The 19,842-nt window shown below is 36.1% G+C and overlaps 1 protein-coding gene across 1 annotated transcript in view; it reads right to left on the reverse strand.

The window, feature by feature from the left end:
- Positions 1 to 19,794, reverse strand: part of METTL25 (methyltransferase like 25) — a 63,177-nt gene extending 43,383 nt beyond the window's left edge. Inside the window, exons 1-4 of the mRNA XM_040558378.1 lie at positions 19,529 to 19,794; positions 12,118 to 12,282; positions 6,684 to 6,784; positions 178 to 807 (exon numbers count right to left, since the gene is read on the reverse strand). Of these exons, the coding sequence (XP_040414312.1) occupies positions 178 to 807; positions 6,684 to 6,784; positions 12,118 to 12,282; positions 19,529 to 19,763 (1,131 nt within the window). The 5' untranslated portion in view covers positions 19,764 to 19,794. The remainder of the gene's footprint in view (positions 1 to 177; positions 808 to 6,683; positions 6,785 to 12,117; positions 12,283 to 19,528) is intronic.
- Positions 19,795 to 19,842: the final 48 nt, after the last annotated feature.

Consider the following 19,842-nt stretch of genomic DNA (forward strand, 5'->3'; position numbering starts at 1 on the left):
AATAGAAAAACAATCTCTGTATCTGTTAGAAATACTAATGTAATCTGGCTGAAAAACATTTGGTCAGAATATTCATTCACCAATAGCATTTTATGTACACTCATCAAACATTATGTATGTATGAAAACAGCAATATAAAGACAATGGACAATATATTTCAAATATGAGTAACATAACCTCCAAATCTGTTATGATGTCACCGAGTTCTGTTTCCGCAGTGACGTAGGAAGTCAATGGAAAATAAAGGTTTGATTCACTTGACTTGCTTGCTTTGGCTTTGATAGATGCCATTTTTCTTTTGGCCTTTTCCTCTTCACAGAGCTCCCCACTGTTACACTGGGAGGAAGAAAAAATTTCTACAGCATTAGCAGGCAGAACATCGAGAATAGCAAGAGCCTCTTCAGAAAGTCTGCTTTCATTGCATTGTGCCTGAGTCACCAAATCAATTTCTGTTTGTTTGCTGGTCTCAGATGTAGCTACTTCTGTGAAAACACAAGAAGGAACTAAGTCTTGAGTAGTCCTTTGGTCTTGACTTTGAAGACAGCTGTTATTTAAGGTCCTTTCATTGACTGCTTTACATTTAATTTCATTTTGCACTGGACTGTCATTTGCCTTTTCTAATCTCTGGCTTTCAGGATTTGCTCTTGCTCGACTCTGATAAGCTCTCCAGTGTTTCTTCAATTTCCTGTTCCTTTCATGAGCACCATTGGTGTTGGTGTTCGAGGAATCAATTCCATATACTTTTAAGTTATATTGCATGGACAAAAATGAACTCAGGTAGCCCTTTCCAGAACCTATGTCAATCACCTAGATAATAAAAAAAAAAAAAAAAAAAAAAGAGAGAGAGAGAAAAAGAAAAATGAGAAAGATGCACTAAATTAGTGAGCAACAAGACACATTTCAATCAAATGAAAAATAATTGCTTAAAAAATTAAACCTGAATTTCATAATTACTTTATCTGTTATACTTCCTAACATGCTTCATCCATTTGCTTTTTGGTGCACCTTTTGACTTTAAAACACAGAATCTAAACTGATTTCCTCCAGGAAATAGATAATGCAAGGCTTATGCACTACACATGTTGTGACACTTTTGGAAAAGACTTTCAGTATATATTTTGACATAGAACTGCCTTCTGTTAAAGAAAATAACCATAAAACACTAGCACCACCACCTACCCTTGCTAAATTGGGTCAGAACATATAGTTAGGAAAGGAAGTATTCACAGTATTAAGTTTAGGCATTTAGCTCCTGTACTTAGGAGTCTTCTACCACTAAGTATACAGAAAAAAGCATCTTCATGTTCAGTGCTTAACTTAATCACTTCAGACATGACCTAAAGACATGTGTTATCAAATACTGCCTCCTACGTCAGAATGCTTATTTATACTAGTTTCCCATTCTGTGAAAATGATCTGTACAAATCTGTGTAACATAAGGATGGTTTTGTAATAAAACAAAGGGCATCACATGTCACATGTGCTTTCCACTGAGTGTTCTGGAGGAAGAAGTGAAAAGAAGGGATAATTAGCTGAAAGTTTAGTTTCTCTCATAGCTGATAGCATGTGCTACTTCAGTGACTGACATAATGCAGGAAGGAAAACACTATGCAGAGTAGTAGCAGAAACAAGGGCAACCTGAGAACTTTAATTACTTAATCAAAGTTTTATATCATGTACGCTTTAATTTATAATAAACACATGCATACAAGAGCATATTTTACAAGAATAGGCAGAGTGTCATTTCTCTAAATGAAGGAAATTATAACACTTCCTTCTGTTCAGGTAAGTATCTATGGAATAGACATAATGACTTTCTTTGTAGATGTTCCTGAAACTGATTGATTCAAGAATATTTTTTATGTCTTGTTCTTGGTTTTTCACATATTCATAAAAAGCTTACATTGATTTATGTACGTCTAAATACCAGTATATACTACCTGGATCTATCTCACACTCAATCACATAGCTTTTTACTAGGTAAGCACATGCAGCACATCAATATCTGTACTGAAATGAAAAAGAAAAACTTATTCTTTATTCTAAAAATGTTCAAGATGTGTACAGCCATGGAGCTAGAAAGAAACAAATTACTTTCACAAAGGACTACTTAAAACCATGGAGAATATAGACCATTAGGTAAAAATTGTCTATCTAGGCCACATGTAGCTTTTTCATCAGCATTCTTCATGTAATACTACTGCATTTTTGCTATCTAAATATACAACAATCCTCAAATTTCTTGAACGAAATCTGTACAGGAGAGGATTTAGAGAAATAGAATTGATATGTTCGAAGCATCTTTTGCATTTTGAAAATATTTGTCACATTTATCACCAATAACCTCTCAGATTATTTAAAAGTAAAGACAGAAAAGTGCCTAAGGAATAATTTTACCCATTATTTTATGTGACAGACATTATTATGTAGAATATGCACACCTCCACTTCTACAAGGTATTTTAATTATTTCTTTTAACCTCAGTATTTGGATAGTAAATTAGTAAATTATTCCTAACTCATACATGTGAACTCCAGTGGCTGTAAAGACAAACTGATAAGATTTTTGTAGTTATTTCCAAGAAAAAAGAATCATAGAATCATAGACTGGCCTTAAAAACAACCTAGCTCCAACCCCACTGCCATGGGCAGGGACACCTCCCACCAGACCAGGTTGCTTAAAGCCCCATTCAGCCTGGCCTTGAAGATTTCCCAGGATGGGGCATCCACAGCTTCTCTGGGCAACAGTAATACATTGTTAAATTAGCATTGGGAGAACAGTTCTAAAAAGAGAGGAAATTTTGACTAAAAATAAGAAGGCAATGATCTTGTGCTAAACAAATAGACTGGACTAAATTAATCCTTGCTTTACCTTCCCTTGATTACATAAGGAAAGGTAATCAGCAATCCACAGTATATCTGCCAAGCATGAACTTTTAAAATGAAATTTCCATGATATAATGAACTCCAAAGGTCCTGTCCATGGTGAGTTGGGTACTATGTTTAAACAGTTTCTGGCACTGCACAATCAAGAACTCCATTTCCAGAAGCATTCCAGCATTTCCCAGCATCAAATCACAAATTTAATGGATGCTGAATACAGAATTTTATTACACTTAGGTTATACACTGCAACTCCTGCTGCACATGCTGTAATTTCCAAGGAAAACTTCCATAAATACATTAAAGAAAACAAATGTGCATTTAAGCAGAGAAGAATTAGCACCGGCTTCTTTTCCAGCTTTAATCAAGAGCTACTTTCTAAAAAGTTCCACTTCTGTGATAAGAATGATATTTAAGAGGGGCAGTAAACAATTGAAAAAAATATTAAATTGGTTTGCTTTAATGTTTTAACTCAAATCATTAACCTAGAAGTGATTACTGTAGTAGTAAAATTTTTTCTTTTATCCTCATTTTTACTATTTACTATACTATATTGTAAAATACCACAAGAGGACAATATCCTCTACCACCCATTATACATCACGGTATGGAGGTGAAATGGAGGGCATTTTTCAATCTGTCAGTGATCTGTAATATCTGAATATCTGAAAGAAACACCCTGAGGCCACGTGCTGTTGTAAAATATGTGTTGTGTTTTCATAGCTCTAGATTTTTTAATTAAAAGCTACATACATTTTGTTTTGCTGAGAAGGACAGAAAAAAATCAATAAAGAAAAAAACTCTCCTAAAACTTTACAATTCCTGTATTTTCTTAAGTTGAAAGGTAACCAAAACAAAAGAAGTTGCTTTTTAATAACTGAGAAGGAGGAGGCTGGCTTCTCTTTTTTTTTCCTTTTATTTTTTTTTAACATGTACTGGAAAGCTCTTTTCATATATTAGGGATTTGTAACTTTGAAAAAATAAATTCTGTTACAGTATATGACTAAAATGGAAAAAAGTTAATATAAAGCAGTCGGCATTTCATATTCAGTGATATATTGCAATCATATTTGTCATTAAATGCTACGTTTTTTTCAAAAAATAAACAGAAAATAATCCTAAAGATACTACAAGCTGTAACTACAAGTGCATAATCACAAGCTGAAATTGCAGCATATTGACAGATACTTAATAATGATTGGTTTGAGATTTTATGAGTAACCAGCTACATCAGGACTTAGGTTAGGTCATTAAGGTGGCTCTACTTTTTTCCTCTCTGAATATGGGTTTTCCTTTCCTTTCATTCCTGAATCTCAAAGGAACTATTTAAAATCTAAATGAAAATGCTATATGAAACACCACCAACTCACCTTCCAGCAAATGCAGAGAACATTTATTATTACATTATAAGAAAATTATACTTTTCAACAACTTGTTCAGTATATGAAAGTCTTCAACACTTGAACAACTGATTCTTGCCCAAAGCATAAGGTAAGCAAGTCAAAAAATATGCTAATTAATCGAGAAAGTTACTTTTATTTATCTGCTACTTCTGCATTTTCACTCTTTGTGGTTGTTCAGGGCTTCTGCGTTTGTCACTGCGTCTGGCTCCTGAAGGAGCTACTGGAGAGATCGCGCTTCATCTCTGAACGATAGCAGATGCTCACAAATTGATCGTGGCTCATCCAGTAATATTTGGCCTTAATTGCAGTTCTCTATTTACTTGTGAATCCCAGTTGTACGGAGAAGATTGCCTAAAACTTTGCCCTGCGCAGCTGTTCCTCACAAAACAGACATGTCAGAATGCAGAGTTTTGATCTCAGATTCCATGGACGCTGGATGCCTGACACAAAGCCATGAAGAGTACTTCACCAGAACATATTGGTTATATTATCTATATTAAACTCAGTCTGAGCCAAATAACTTCCAAAACAAAGTTCTTCATCAGCTACTCAGAGCAGAATCCAAGTTTTGGGACCTGCCATGGACTTATGGTGGCAGCAGCAAACTCTGCAGTCACATCCACACCACTAAGCAGAACATGCTCTTGTATTCCACCACCAGCACGATTGCCCATGCCATTACCTTTTAGCAACCTCCCAGGTATGAAGCTGGCCAACTAACACTCTCATTGTGAAGGCCAGGCACATCTGGGGGACAAGATACACCAGAAATCAAAACAACACAGACTTACAAAGTGCAGCCGTCTCTCTTCCTTTACCGACATCTGATACAGTAATTTTAACTAGACTCAGACGTACTTTCTTAAAAAGCAAAAACAGGCTCAGGGGGAATATATACAGCATAAAATCTAAGTAGATAACTCATGAAATCTAGGCAGATAACCTTATTAGTGTTGTGCTTATTTTTAAACAACTATAAAATGTGTCCTCCAGAAAATTTTCTGGGAATGAATATTAAGCTGGAGGAAGTTAGTCTCCTAGACCTAACACCTACAGCTGCTCGCATGGAAAGCAAATGCAGCTTAGATGTAGAAAGGAATCAAAAACGGAGTCCAGGTCGACTAGTCATCTACAGACTAAAGCAAGAGTGAAGATACATTAGGCACTAACTAGTGTTACAGAGATGAAAATGGTTAAAACAACTCAGTTCACTCAACTGCTTAAAAATTTAGTCTTATCTCAACAAAGATCTAGATCACGGAATCAAACAATCTTTCATATATAAAGAGTTCACAGGCAAACTACTCTCGTGGAAAATACGGATGTGTTATTAGTGTTACTTTCGTCTAAAGCAATGTGAAATAAGGTAGTGAATAAAGTCGAATATTGTGATGCTTGTATTTTTGTCAACAGGCCTATAAATAAATATCTACAAGGTTTTAATGCAACAGTGACTTAGAGAACTGTGCAATCATAATTGCATATTTAAAAAAAAAAAGGGTAAGTTACAGTCACATTTTGAGAAAGGAATACTACAATTCTTCACCATCCAACTTGCCATGTGACGTTGCTATTGGAATACCTTATAGCGAACTTCCAATACTTGAAGGGGGCCTACAGGAAAGCAGGGGAGGGACTCTTATTCAGGGAGCATACTGATAGGCCAAGGTGTAATGGCTTCAAACTACAAAAGGTTTAGATCAGATATAAAGAGGAAATTCTTTACTGTGAGGGTGGTGAGACACAGAAACAGGTTGACCAGAGAAGCTGTGGATGCCCCATCCCTGGAAGTGTTCAAGTGTTCTCTGCAAACTGAACAGGTCATATCTAAATTCCTAATTGAAGATAGATCTCCATCCACATTAAAGAAAGGTGAACAACAGTATTAAAGAACAGGAAATAATTTAAATTCCTTGTTCCAGAAAAAAAAAAAAAAATGTGCTTTTAAAATTTCCCAGAATTTCAGCATTGGTGTCTATGTGGTAGTCTTATGTGTCTGACAAAACGATGAAGTTTTGCTCTACTATTGATGTCTGTGGTAAATTGCCAACAGTGTAATACAGATAAGTGAGACAGTACCTGTGCATAGCAAAAAACAGTACGTTTTTTTTAGCTGTTCAGTGTATAGAGGATGATTATATTTCTTTCCTTTTTTTTTTTTTTTTTTTTTTTTTTGAGCCATAAAATGAATATGACTCACTAGAAGGCAGTTCATTGAGACTGGTGCATCTGTAAACAAAATGTCCTTCAGCTTGCACTGGAAGGCTCTTCTTTAGCTACAATTATTTAGATAAAAATAAGAACAGCAGAGACAGAATATGAAAATATGGTATTTGAACAAAATAAGGAGAATAATTTGGAAGCTATACAGTAACATACAGTACAAAATGCTTTCTTACCTGTTTTATACCACAGTAATTTGCTATTTTGTCCACAAGCTCAGACATCACTTGTACTTCATGTGATTTCTTATTATTCATAAACTCATCAGTTTTGATACCTGTACCATTTTTACAAAAATATATACACATTAACACAATTCATAATAATGAAAACTTATGATTAGTCAAAATAAATACCACCCTAAAAGTATGCTTTAGAATTTTCTATATTTTAAGTGCAGTAATATTTAGTTAAACACCCACTATGTAATTATAAGACTAAACTTCTGAATTACAGATAAATTAGTAAAATTCAACACACTTTAAAATTTAGTTCTGCTAGTGTAGTTTTTTAAAAAATGTACATATTTAATATCTGCAGATATTAGATACAAGCTACTACTACAAAACTACTACTTTTTCCTGTTCATTAAGAATATTAATTTTTATGTCACTTATCACATTTACCTTTACATATTTGAAATATAAGGGCAAGGACAATTAACAATCACATAGTGCAGATTGTTAATTCTCCAGATTTGGTCACAGTACCAAGTGGGAGATACCTGAAATAAAGGTTATGAGCAATGCTGGTGAAATTCAAAGGAAGCTGCAATTTTTTTCTTTATTTAAGCTACAGATATATTACAGATCTGCTATATCTTTCCAGAAAAAAATGATTCAGAATTTGTTGATGAGAGGTAGTCAACTTCTGCCACTGGTTTACATATTTACAACCCCCAAATAATGAACAGCTCAGAAGCAGCTCCCCTGTGAGAAACCCTGTGAGTTAAATCAATGTCAATTTTTGTAAGTCTGGGTGAGGGTAGAAGAAACCAGTCTGCTACTGGTGAGCATGCTCCTAGAAAACAAAATGTTTCCACATAACTATGGAGATTAATATTTTCCCCTTCTCTGCTTTTTGCACAGTATGTGTTCATCTGTCCAGAATCCGATCATTAGGCAAAAACTATGTTCATTCCTTGATCAGACCATACTGGGAACACAGCCAAGAGCATTACTTCTTTAAAAGAGAGTGGGGAATTGCACTGAGCTCATGAGAAACCTAGTGTTTTCTATATTTCTCGCAAAACCCACAGGATCTCTCCATTTCTTAAACATCTGTTTTTTTACAATAAACTGTTATGACAATACTTAAAATGTAATATAGCCTCTATGAACTGACAAAAGAAAATAATAGCCTAAAATATTTTTAAACATACAAAAAAAAAGCACCAACAAGTAAGTGACCTGCTAAAGTGTTCACTAAAGATTCTCATTAACTTTAAAATTACGGAGATCTCTGTGGCCTCCTTAAAAAGATGCTTAATTTGTAACCATTTCAAATTAAAAAAAAAAAAAGAAAAAAGAGAGAAAATAGAAAATATAGACCTTTCCTCATTTATCTTTAAACACTTTGGGATGTGGATAAGCTTATAAAAAAAATAATGAAATGAAATGAAATGAAATGAAATGGAAAGGAAAGGAAAGGAAAAGGAAAGGAAAGGAAAGGAAAGGAAAGGAAAGGAGAAGGAAAGGAAAGGAAAGGAAGAAGGAAAGGAAAGAAAAAGGGAAAGGAAAGGAAAGGGAAAAGGAAAGGAAAGGAAAGGAAAGGAAGGAAAGAGGAAAGGAAAGGAAAAGGAAAGGAAAAGGAAAGGAAAGGAAAGGAAAAGGAAAGGAAAGGAAAGGAAATGGAAAGGAAGGAAAAAAGAAAAGGAAGGAAAAAAGAAAAGGAAGGAAAAGGAAGGAAAAGGAAGGAAAAGGAAGGAAAAGGAAAGAAAAGGAAAGAAAAGGAAGGAAAGGAAAGGAAAGGAAAGGAAAGGAAAGGACAGGAAAGGAAAGGAAAGGAAAGGAAAGGAAAGGAAAGGAAGGAAAAAAGAAAAGGAAGGAAAAAAGAAAAGGAAGGAAAAAAGAAAAGGAAGGAAAAAAGAAAAAGAAGAAGAAAAAAAGAAAGGAAAAGAAAAGAAAAGAAAAGAAAAGAAAAGAAAAGAAAAGAAAAGAAAAGAAAAGAAAAGAAAAGAAAAGAAAAGAAAAGAAAAGAAAAGAAAAGAAAAGAGAAAAGAAAAGAAAAGAAAAGAAAAGAAAAGAAAAGAAAAGAAAAGAAAAGAAAAGAAAAGAAAAGAAAAGAAAAGAAAAGAAAAGAAAAGAAAAGAAAAGAAGGGGAACATGAAGAAATACTTTTTTTTTTTTACAAAAATGTAAGTTTTGTTTGTCTGGTCTCCAAAGCAGCACATTCACTCTGAACTATCACCACATATCACACCTTTTATACCTTGCAATAATATGAAGTCAAATGACTGTACAGGGTAATGCTCTGCGAAGTAGAACTTCAAATAGTACTTAAGTCAAATGAACACATTTCAAACACCGAGGGGTAAATCCAGAAACAAGACGCAAGTTACAAAAACTGAGGTTCCAGTTTAAAAAATACAGTTTGCTTACACTTACTTAGATAAAGTATTTATCACCTTAGTTACTGTAGTTTCTTAACTACTTGCTTACTTATTGCAGAATGAACACTGCCTATACTTCAGCACATGGAAAATTACACTGTTTACAGAAAATTACCTACTTCTTATAAATTTTATTTTTGCTGAGTTTTATGCAAAATTTTGCTTGGGATAGGTTTTTTTTTTTTTTTTTTTTACTTTTTACTATTTTGACAAACAAGCAAACATATGGCAATCTAACAGAAAAATCTCTATTTGGGGGCTGGTTTATATGGCCAGAACTTCCTTTTGTGACAAAAAAAGGAAGTGACGTTGAAATACTTCACAGAAGTACTCTGGATATCATAAAGGAAAGCTTAATGTTTTAGTGGTACTCAAATGTTGCTTATTTACACTGTGAACCCTCTAGCATAAGTAGCTGTTTTCCAATAGAAGAACTGCTTCAACCCTATACAGTGCCATTTGCACCTACATCATTAGTTATGAAGTAGAGAGAGTGAGGGGAGACTGTCTTACGGGCCTAATGCAGGTCTTCCTAAGACCTCCTACGGCAGGATGTGGGGTTTTTATTTTTTGTTACCTGTGGAAATTCAGACATACTAGATAAAAATTCACAGTCCATGCCAAACCACCACCTGTGCAGGAGTTACAGTACTGTGATTCAATTCTATCAGCCAGACTGGCAGGGACATATGCTAAAAAACATTGAGACAAACTGATATTTACAGTCCATGCAATTTAAAGATGGGTTTGTTAACAGTCACTGCATGACTATTACCTTGGCCATAAACATATTGAAAAGGTAGAGAGTACTCTAACTCCAATGTTCTAGTAATCCTCTCTTCTTACATCAGGTGCATAAAAGAAATTCTCCTTGCTGGCTTCTGTCCCTTTGGCCAGGTTCTTCTGGATCCTGTGTGCTCACTGCAAGCAACCCAATGGGGCACACAGCGAACTTTGGTAGGAAGTGATGGAGAAACCCCTTCACATTCAGACTACACTTAAATACTGGTACTTAGCTTATCAAGCAATCATTCTAAGGAAGAATAGTAAAACGTCTATATTAATATGCTGAAGAAGTTCGAGAACTATGCAAGTATGCAGTCTGTGGGAACAGGTTTATAAGCATGCTTGTTTTAGAATAGGAAAATTTATTAAAAACATCTCAAATGTAAATTGAATAATCCTGATGCATATTTTTCAGAATATGGGCAAGGCCATCATAAAGTTACTAATTTCTCAGGCTGACATGTCTCTTGATTTGCCAGGTTTAGTAAGTCAGGAAATTAAATATTTTCTGAAATACAGAATAAACTCCAAAATACCTAAAATATTTTAAAGGATCAAAACTTTCATTTGGCAACTTTCATACTACAAATACATAATTCTATATTTTGCTTTTGCCAAACAATTATCAGGAAATTCAACTAAGTTAATTTAACTGATACTGCCAATTCAACACAAAAGTTTTGAATTATAATACCATTTGGAACATGTTTTATTTTCTCAGAGAAGTACCACTTAGAATTCCTACACTGCAATCCCAGGCCCCAGCTACCCAACCAAGCAGCACTCCTGCAAGACACAGAACAAAATAATCATCAGTTGCCTTATTTTAGATGTTCCGTTCTGCATGACAAAAAGATGAAAGAATCCTTGTATTTTTGTCTAAGAAAGCTAATCCAAGTATGAACTTAAGTACGTGTATAACAAGGTAAAACTACAGAATTACGAAAATTAGGCAGAACACAGGGAATGAGAACATAACAAAAATGGTAAGAGCTACAAAACAAGCAAAAGAAAAGCAGTACACAGCTGTCAAAGAAGAATAGCCTCAGACTGAAAAATAGCAGAAGGAAAGAAGCCAGGAACTAAACTTATAGTAAGACCAATGCACAGCAAACCATGAACGCTATTTTAGCTATGTCCCTTTTTGTCATTCTGAAGAAATTGAAAACTGGGGACCCAAACATGGAAAATGGTAAAACTGAAAAGAGAAGACTGCTGTAGGAAATGGGAGAGATACCCAATGTATCTAATGGTGCTATCAATTAGGACAGAAATGTCATTGGCATTTCACTGTATTATAGGGCAAAACACACTAGAAAGCAAAGCCAGAGGGGCTTAGAGTCTGTCTCTGAAAAACTAATGAGAAACCTGAAAGACAGTGATAAATCTGTGATGACTAAGGACTCCATGAAGAGCACATTTTCTGTGAAAATGACAGCAGTCAAAAGTAAGTATAAACTTCAGTTTACCACCTGAAACAATAAATAAAGTCAGGGGTAAGACTTCCAATGTAAAGATGCCAACTTGAGAGTGTTTGAGTCCATCTTTTCAACTACAGAAAATGAAATTACTCTAGTTTAAAGACACATATTTGGTATTGGTTCAAAAAATACAGATTGAATATAATCAGCTTATTTTGAAATACCAAACACCTATTGGGCCATATTCAGTTAATTGTCTAAGCACATGTTTAATATTAAACAAAAGTTGTAACAAAAAATACTACTTGTGGAGGTATGGCTGCCGGCTATTAGGCTTAGACTTAGACTTTGAAAAAAAAAAAAAAAAAAAGGAAAGGAAGACTAGCAATCGTGATTCTTGCTGCTGAGGAGAAGATGAGAAGAAAAAGAAAGGGAATTAATCAGATATTTAATCTGTATGTCAAATAATGATGTGCCCACTTGCCTATTTCATACCCTTTAAAACTGAGTCTCAGGAAAGCTTTATACATTCTGAGTGTCATGACCTCTCTGCTGAAATTTTAGCAAGAGAATCCATTTTCTAAACAATGGTAATGAAGAAATTATCTAAGAACAAATGAATCGAAGTGAGAAGCATGTAGGAAGGAAACTCATATAGGGGAAAAAAACAAACAAAACTAACAAAAAAAAAAACACAACAAAACCACAAAACCACAAAACCACCCTCCAAAACAAAAAGTCTGAAGATCCTGTAGTGAGAGAATAAAGACTGAAATATAAATGTAAATATACCAGTTGATCCTTGGTTGTCTCCTCCCAGTGCTTTAAGTAGCTCTTCTAATGGGGTACACACTCCAAGGTGAGACAAAGAATAATACTCGGCGGCCAGGGCAAACAAGTCTACATTGATAAGTTTCTTGGAGTTTTCACAAAACACGTTGGAAAATGTGTCATCATCTGTATGGAAAAGAAAAAGAAGAGATTTCTAATAAAAAGCTTAACACCTCCACAATAGTGTTGTCAGAGTACAACAAGCAATAAACATGCAGTATCAGACAGAAATAATTTATTTTGCATAAGTGGGAGAATTGGTTATTTTTCTTCAGCTGTATTTCCCTTTCAAAATTAAGATCAAGTTTTGCTCTTAGCTGAACTAGTGCAAATGTGGAAAACTCTACTATTTTAGCAGAGCTACTTTAGTATAATTGACAAGAGAATTCAGTAAACATTATCACTTCTCTTCTGTTTACAAACTTGCTCATTAAGCCTTTCCTAGTTATCCCCATTTGACAATATATACCATTAGATCTGATTTTAAAAGAAACGCAGCTGTTCAATAGATGAAATGTTTTGACTTACAATCATTGCATTTTCGTACTTTCCTAGCAGCTTTGTAGCTGGTGAATCTGCTGGGAGAATCAAATTAATTTTTATTACCGATCAGATGTGAGCCAAAGTTAGATTCCTTAGCATATTTTCTTTGACTGAGGATGAAATGTTTCAGTTTGGCATTACTTAGCTCTTTAGAAAATGCTCCCTTTTTAAAAATGAACTATTTCACTATTTTGAAGTGAAACATACTGGTATGAATCATTTACTGAGATCACTTTACATTTTCTAATTCCTCTGTATTTTAGCTAGAACAATTTGTTGAGTTCTCTATAGTTTTGCTATAAGTTATTTTAGATTTCTAAATACTTGTAAATGTTTTAAAATAGATTAAAGCTAGCGAACCCAGCAAACTGTTACACTGATTTAGAAAATGTCTCCTGGTTTGCCTTTTCTCCCATGGGTAGATAGATGTGCATACCTAGCAGGGTAGCTTTCCAGAACTTAGCCTGCCCACCTGTATAACAAAGGATGCAGCTGCTTTTATTGACCCCACCTCTAATACTCTTAATTTTCTTGCATGACTACTAGTCACATATAAATTACAGTCTTTTGAAAACAGTCCCAACAATGTCAACACGTTTATTTTCACAGTGTAACATGACCAAGGCAAGAGTCCAGCAAAAAAACATTTGGGCCTAAATCAGCATTAATATTGTCTAAGCTATAACCAGAATTAATTTCAGTGTCTGCATGGCACTCTAATTTTATATGCTCTAATTCTCTCTAATACAAAATCAAAAAAGAAAGCCACTGTTCTCTATAAATGATTTTTCCTTGTTTGAACTTCTGAATATCAAGTAATTTTTTAGTTAATGAACCTTCAAGAAAGATAAGGGTGTAATATGAGAATAGAAAATAAAGCACCAAGCCAGAGTAAAGACTGTGAAGCTTTTAGGGAGAAGGGGTTATTTTGTTTTTCAATGTCTCTGTAAGATATGATACAGGAAGACATGAAATTAGATGTGTGTATTTTGAAATGACTGAGGAAAAACAATGTTTTTCTGTATTCTATAATATATATATTATATATAATATAATGGGAAATGGTAATCAAACAGCTTTAGGCAATAAAAGGGATTGCTTTTTTTTTTCCCCCAAAGTCTTGACAATCATAAAAGGAGGTAAATAACTACACACAAAGAGTATTTTTGCTTTCTGCTGAATAAATGTTAGGCAGGGAATTAAAACTTTAAGTTTCTTCTTGAAAGAAGAAACTGTCAAAAGAAGAAACTTGAGTTATTGACGAAGAAGAAAAATTGCCATTTATTTTGTAAGGGAGGTTCACTCATTTAATTTATTTTAGAGTTTCTGGGAATGAACAGCATGCCATAAAATGTATAAATGAAGGTAGCCTGAATAAGTAAAAATGCATAGAAATCTTTATACAAGGGGGACAAATGACTAATGTGTCAAGAAAGACAACAAAATTTAAGAAGAGACTCAACAGGCAAGTTCATGCCAACAAGTACTGAGAAAAGGATAGAGATGAGGCATTAAACCTATTTTGACCAGGCAGCTGCTCAGCAGTGTTGCCAAGTGAAGAAAAAATCTACTTTTCTGATGAGAAGTGGGTGTTCCACTTTGTTTCATGTATAATACAAACTCTTTTCATTAGTATATAGTACTAGTAACACTTGTGAAAATTCCTGCCCATTCTAAAATACATGCATGCTCCTTATTTCACTGGAGGAAATTTTATTTTTAGCATTTTAAAACGCTGGAGCACATAACGCTGAAACATATAATCTTTTTAGCAACTGGCGCACATTTTAAAATATACTGGCCAATCTTGTATTGCAAACCAAAGCAAAAATCAGTCAAGCAAAACCTTTCCTCCTAAATCCATTTTTTTTTTCATGACATGACACTGTGTGATATAAAGGACTTTTGAAAATACATTGGAACGTCATCCTATTACAAAATATGTCTTTAGCATATGTGAGATGTATGAGAAACATATGAATAAAGTTGTAATTTTGTAACTTTCATTTTGAAGCATGCATATATATTAAATATCCATACTTATATATACTTATACCACCAGTGCGGGAAAAAAAAAAAAACAAGCAGCTTTCTATCATTACAGTGGCATCAGATACTTGGGGTACGAAAAGAAACACTGTCCTTCTTCCATATAACAGCATAGCAATAGAATTCACAAAAATATATCAACATCACATATCAATGGTATTAGAAGACTTCGTCGACTAAAAGCATACTAATATATATATGCACAACTTGAGTTATATTCAGTGGCTCAGAATTGTTGATAAACACGATCTGTTTCCATACTGAGACATGCCTGTTTTGCTATTATAGGCACGATCTCCAAGCAGGTTAGTTTCCTTTGCTGGACATAAACTCACCCTGCCAACAAAACCAAGCCTCCAATGCATGGTACCCAAACAGATACCAGAAAAAAGGTTAGTTTCAAAGCATCAAACTTGCCTATCATCTGAAACCACAATGGCATCACAGTCCAAAGGATGCATCTATAAGGTCTAGGCCAGCACACACATTCCCAGTACATCCTCTTGTTTTGACCAGAAAATCCTGAGCAATCAAGGTACCAAAGCAATGAATCAATTAATTCAAAAAATGGGCACAAATACACACACAATTAACAAATATCAAGTGAAACCAAGTCCTGCCACACCAAAAAATAAGATACATCTCTGCAGCCAACACAATCAGACCCTATCCATACTAACAGAAGTATCAAAAATCCATGGATGCTCCCATGCTCATCCCAAACCTCAAGCTGTTGTTTCTGACTCCTTAAATTTCTCTCACAGAAATCACACGAAAACAACTGTCGCAATGTACCGGAACGAACTCGCTCTATCAATTAAGAGAAGTCAGTGTCAGTGAGAGAAATTGTTTTACAAAATCGAAACCAGCCTCTCAGTTTTGAGTTTAAAGGGAGACAATTGCATTTCTTTGGGATACAGGCATGAAAATAAATATTTAGAACTCTATTGGGCACCATAAATTGTGTACTCAGTAAACTGGTCTTGTTATAAAAGAACATACCCATACCTACTTGTCCCAATCTTCACCTTACCTCATGCTCATCCAACATCCAACTGTATCACACAAGTACAACTCATCCTGATACTTTATAACTTTACTAGGTTGAAGAGTGTTTACTGAAATTTGCACTTCTCTGCTTCATTGGTCAGAATTCATGAAAAGCTTATAAACCCAAAGCTTGCCTGCTTTATCTTATAGTATGCCAGGTGACAAAGAAGTTATCAATTCTCCTTACAAATCTCACTTAACTAGAATTAAAAGCAGTAATACACGTTATAGAACCTCCCTGAATTCAGTTGTCTGATGGAAGAACGTTAACAGGACTAGCAGGATCTCATGCAAGACAACAGGCATACCATCTGTAGTAACGCTCCAACCAAATTTCAGTTGTTGTCCTACCTTGCCAGCTAAAAGGAAAAACCCATCTACATTAAGATATCCGAGGCATCCCTCCAAACTACAGAATGGCAGTTGTTGTACTACTTATTATTTATGAATGTTAAACATGGTAGTTTTCTCAAGTTGTTTCCTCTTTGGCGGCTCTCAAGATGAAATCTAATATGTCTTTTAACCAGTTGGTCCATACATTTGCAAATAAATCTTCAGAGGAAAGAATTAAATGTCAAAAAATGGAATAATAGTACAAATGGTAACTTACAGTAAAATATGAAAACAGTTAGACATAGATTTTTTTTGCATGTGACCAATCTGCGTAAATCACATGATAAATAAGATGCAACATGGCAAAAGTCAACTTTTAAATGTATAAAATATATAAAATGGTTTTCTGTATCTAAAAATGGATCTGAAAATTTTCGGTAGATTACAACTGGAAACCAGGGTTCCACCCTTTATATGGTCATTATAATGAAATATTGTCTGAGGAGTATCTGAAAATATTCCTTGAAACTGATTTACAGAACATGTAGTTGTCCTCTTGCATACAATATTGTACAACAGAATTACAATTTCTTGCTCACCTAATTCTCAGAGAAAACTACAATTCAGCATGTGCATTTAACAAAATCCCTCCAGTAAAATAAAGTATTGTACAGAATAATAGTTTTGTGCCAATCTGCAGTAATGTAACTTTTGAATTTGCAGACCTATGTGAATATGAACTGACAACATTTTTAAACCAATGCTGGTCAAATGTAACCTGTGTTTTCCTATAATTTCATTCAGGATCCATATTAGGACAGATTCTGGAAAACTTTCATAATAGTATGGGGTCTGTGATTGTATAAATGCACAACTTCTCAAACTCTTGGAAAGCAAAGGTTTTACCAGATGAAATCAAAATGCAGTTTTACACATTCTTTGAGTAAGGTATTTTAAATTTCTTCTCACAGCCACACCCCAAAAAAGGTACTTTGTGAACGACTGCATGTTAGGAGAGTACTCGTTTCAAACTAAATGTATAACTAACATTTAAATATCTGATAATTTTGAAGAACCACACATACAGTTAATACGTCACAGGAATATAAGGAAGAGCCTTTCTGTTGATGTTGGGTTTCAAGATAAGTGTGTGATATCTATTGTAATTGAGTTGAACTAATGGACTTAAATTAGCTCCCTCTCACATTACCAATCCTAATTTTAATATAGACTATTGTAGGATATAGAGAATTCATTTTCAGATATAAGTGGATGTTTGCAGGTAACTTTACTAGGAAATTTGTATTCTATTACAATGAGTTTTCATCATCTGACAGGGTGGACAGATAATAAGCACTCAATTCAGGCATCGGATCAGCAAGCACATACACATTTCATTAACAATGCTTCCAATTTTCTCACACAATCCTGAGTGTGTCCCAAAACCTTCAAAATGTTAAATATCATACTATATTTTTTATGCTAGAAAAGAGACAAACTCTCTTTTTTTTAATGAGTACAATTAATCTCTACAGAAACATAAGAAGAAATGTTCTATTTTAGCCACAGCGGGAAGGCTTCATATTCTTCTAAAACATGCGCTTCATTTCAGCCATAAATTGTATCACTTGATCCAGCAATTTCTATATTAGATTCTATAACACACACTTTGAATATGGCTCAATAAATGATTCTCCATTTTTAAAATCTAGAAAACAGTACTTTGTCTTCCTGACTCTTTCTACTTTTCAGGCCACCACCTCAGTGCCCAAATCATTTCATGGGCTTTCCTATATGTCCAGTTAGGATCAAGGTAATTTTCCTTTACAGTTCTCTTTTTGATGACTTTATCCAAATACTAGTTTTGTTCCAGCCTCTATTTACATTTAATTTTATGTTCCTGTTTTTGCGTAGAATCAGTTCTGACTCTTACTCCTTAAATATATTAAAGGTTTTTCTCACTGCTTCCCAACACTTTTGCTTGCTGTCTGGATCATTGCCTTGTTTCCAGCTGGCTCTCAAAGATAATGCATAATCCAGTGTCTTTTTCATGCATAAATAAGCTATGTTTTTTTTTCCCCTGATGCCTCAAACTTTTAAAAAGAAGTCTTACAGTTAATATTTTGAAGGTCTTTAGATCCAAGAGACAAATGTTACAAGTGATGTCGCAATTCACAGTTCTTCAATAACTTTCCAAATTCAAATTATTGTTTGCCGTTTATGCCAAGAAGTACACAGCTCCACACACGATTTTTTTGCGGACCCTTCCATTACACCCAACATGTTTTTCTGTCTCATGTGTCACTGCATGTGCCACAACTAGCGCTACATGAGAACTATCTCTGCTTAACAAGCTTTGGCACGATGCAGGTTACTCCTCTGCTACATTCTTTGTCAAAGCTGTTAAGTGAGTTTTGAAACCAATCTCTTTGCCGGAACTCGGGCCCCCAAAATAACGCATCTGTCAGATGCTTTATCTTCATTTCTGTACCCTGCCTGGAAGCGTATTACTGGTGTATTTCCCTTTTACTTGGGGAGCGGTAAATCCTCTCATACACACTCATAGCTGCCCTCCTCTAGTTACTTGAAAATTACTAAAAATATGAAGTGCTTCTTAAATAACTTGTCAGAAATAAAGCTACTTTCTGTCGTCCTTTGCCAGACACTCGTTATTACAGACATATAGGAAAGCAGCATTTAAGTCTTTTCCAGCTGTCCTCCACGTTTCCAGAGTTTGGTCATTTGGAGGACTTTAACTGTTACATCTTTCCACTGGTGTGTTGGGTTTTGTTTGTTTGTCGGTTGGCTGGGTTTATTTGTTTGGGTTTTGGGGGTTCATTTTACTCCTGTTCTTCAGATGTCAGTCAGAGGGGGGGAGCCTGACAGCTGGGACTTTCACTTCGTTTCTCAGCTTGAAATGACCGGGATGAAGCTTTCAGACGAGGCCATCATCAGAACAACCTCTGCTGAGCGCCTCTTCAAGTGCAATTTCTCCCTGAAAGGCGGTATTTTGTTTGAATCAGGCCGGCTTCACACGTATCCCAGTCACTTGGGTAAGGTTAGTGCTGCCACCCAGGCACAGGCAGGGAAAGGCAGCCACAGCTCCGCTGCAGGACGGAGCAATGGCACAGCACCGCGGCAGCAGCACAGAGGCACTGTGTACAGGCAGAGCAACAAAAACAGCAGCTCGGCAGCTTGGGGGGGAGATTCTCCTCTTTTATTAAAGCCCGGAAGACGACGTTAGACCCACGCTGGCCCAGGCCTCGACAGAAAGAAACCGACTTCCTCCCAGAGACACCCGCGTCGCTCAGGGCTGCCCCGCATCCTCAGGGCTGCCCCGGCCCATCCCCGACCCCCGGAACCCCCCCCCGCCTCGATCCCCCCCGGCCCCACTCACCCCACGCCCCCCCGGCGGCGCCGGAGGGCTCCCGCAGGGGGCGCCGCAGCGCCCGCAGCACGGCGTCGGGCGGCGCCGCCACCAGGCGCTGCCAGAGCCCCCGCGTGTACAGCTGCGTGGCGTGGGCCCGGCACAGCGGCAGGGCGCGACGCAAGAAGGCCGCCAGGCGCCGCAGCGCCGCCGCCGCCTCCCCCGCGGCCGGCTGGGGCGGCAGCGAGCCGGGCGGCCGCCACATGGCCCCCCGCCGACGGCTCCGACGGCCTCGCCTCGCCTCGGCGCGCCGCCCCCCGGCCGTGACGCGGTGGCGGCGCGAC

Source organism: Cygnus olor, chromosome 1 (assembly GCF_009769625.2).
Source record: "Cygnus olor isolate bCygOlo1 chromosome 1, bCygOlo1.pri.v2, whole genome shotgun sequence".
NCBI lineage: Eukaryota > Metazoa > Chordata > Aves > Anseriformes > Anatidae > Cygnus > Cygnus olor.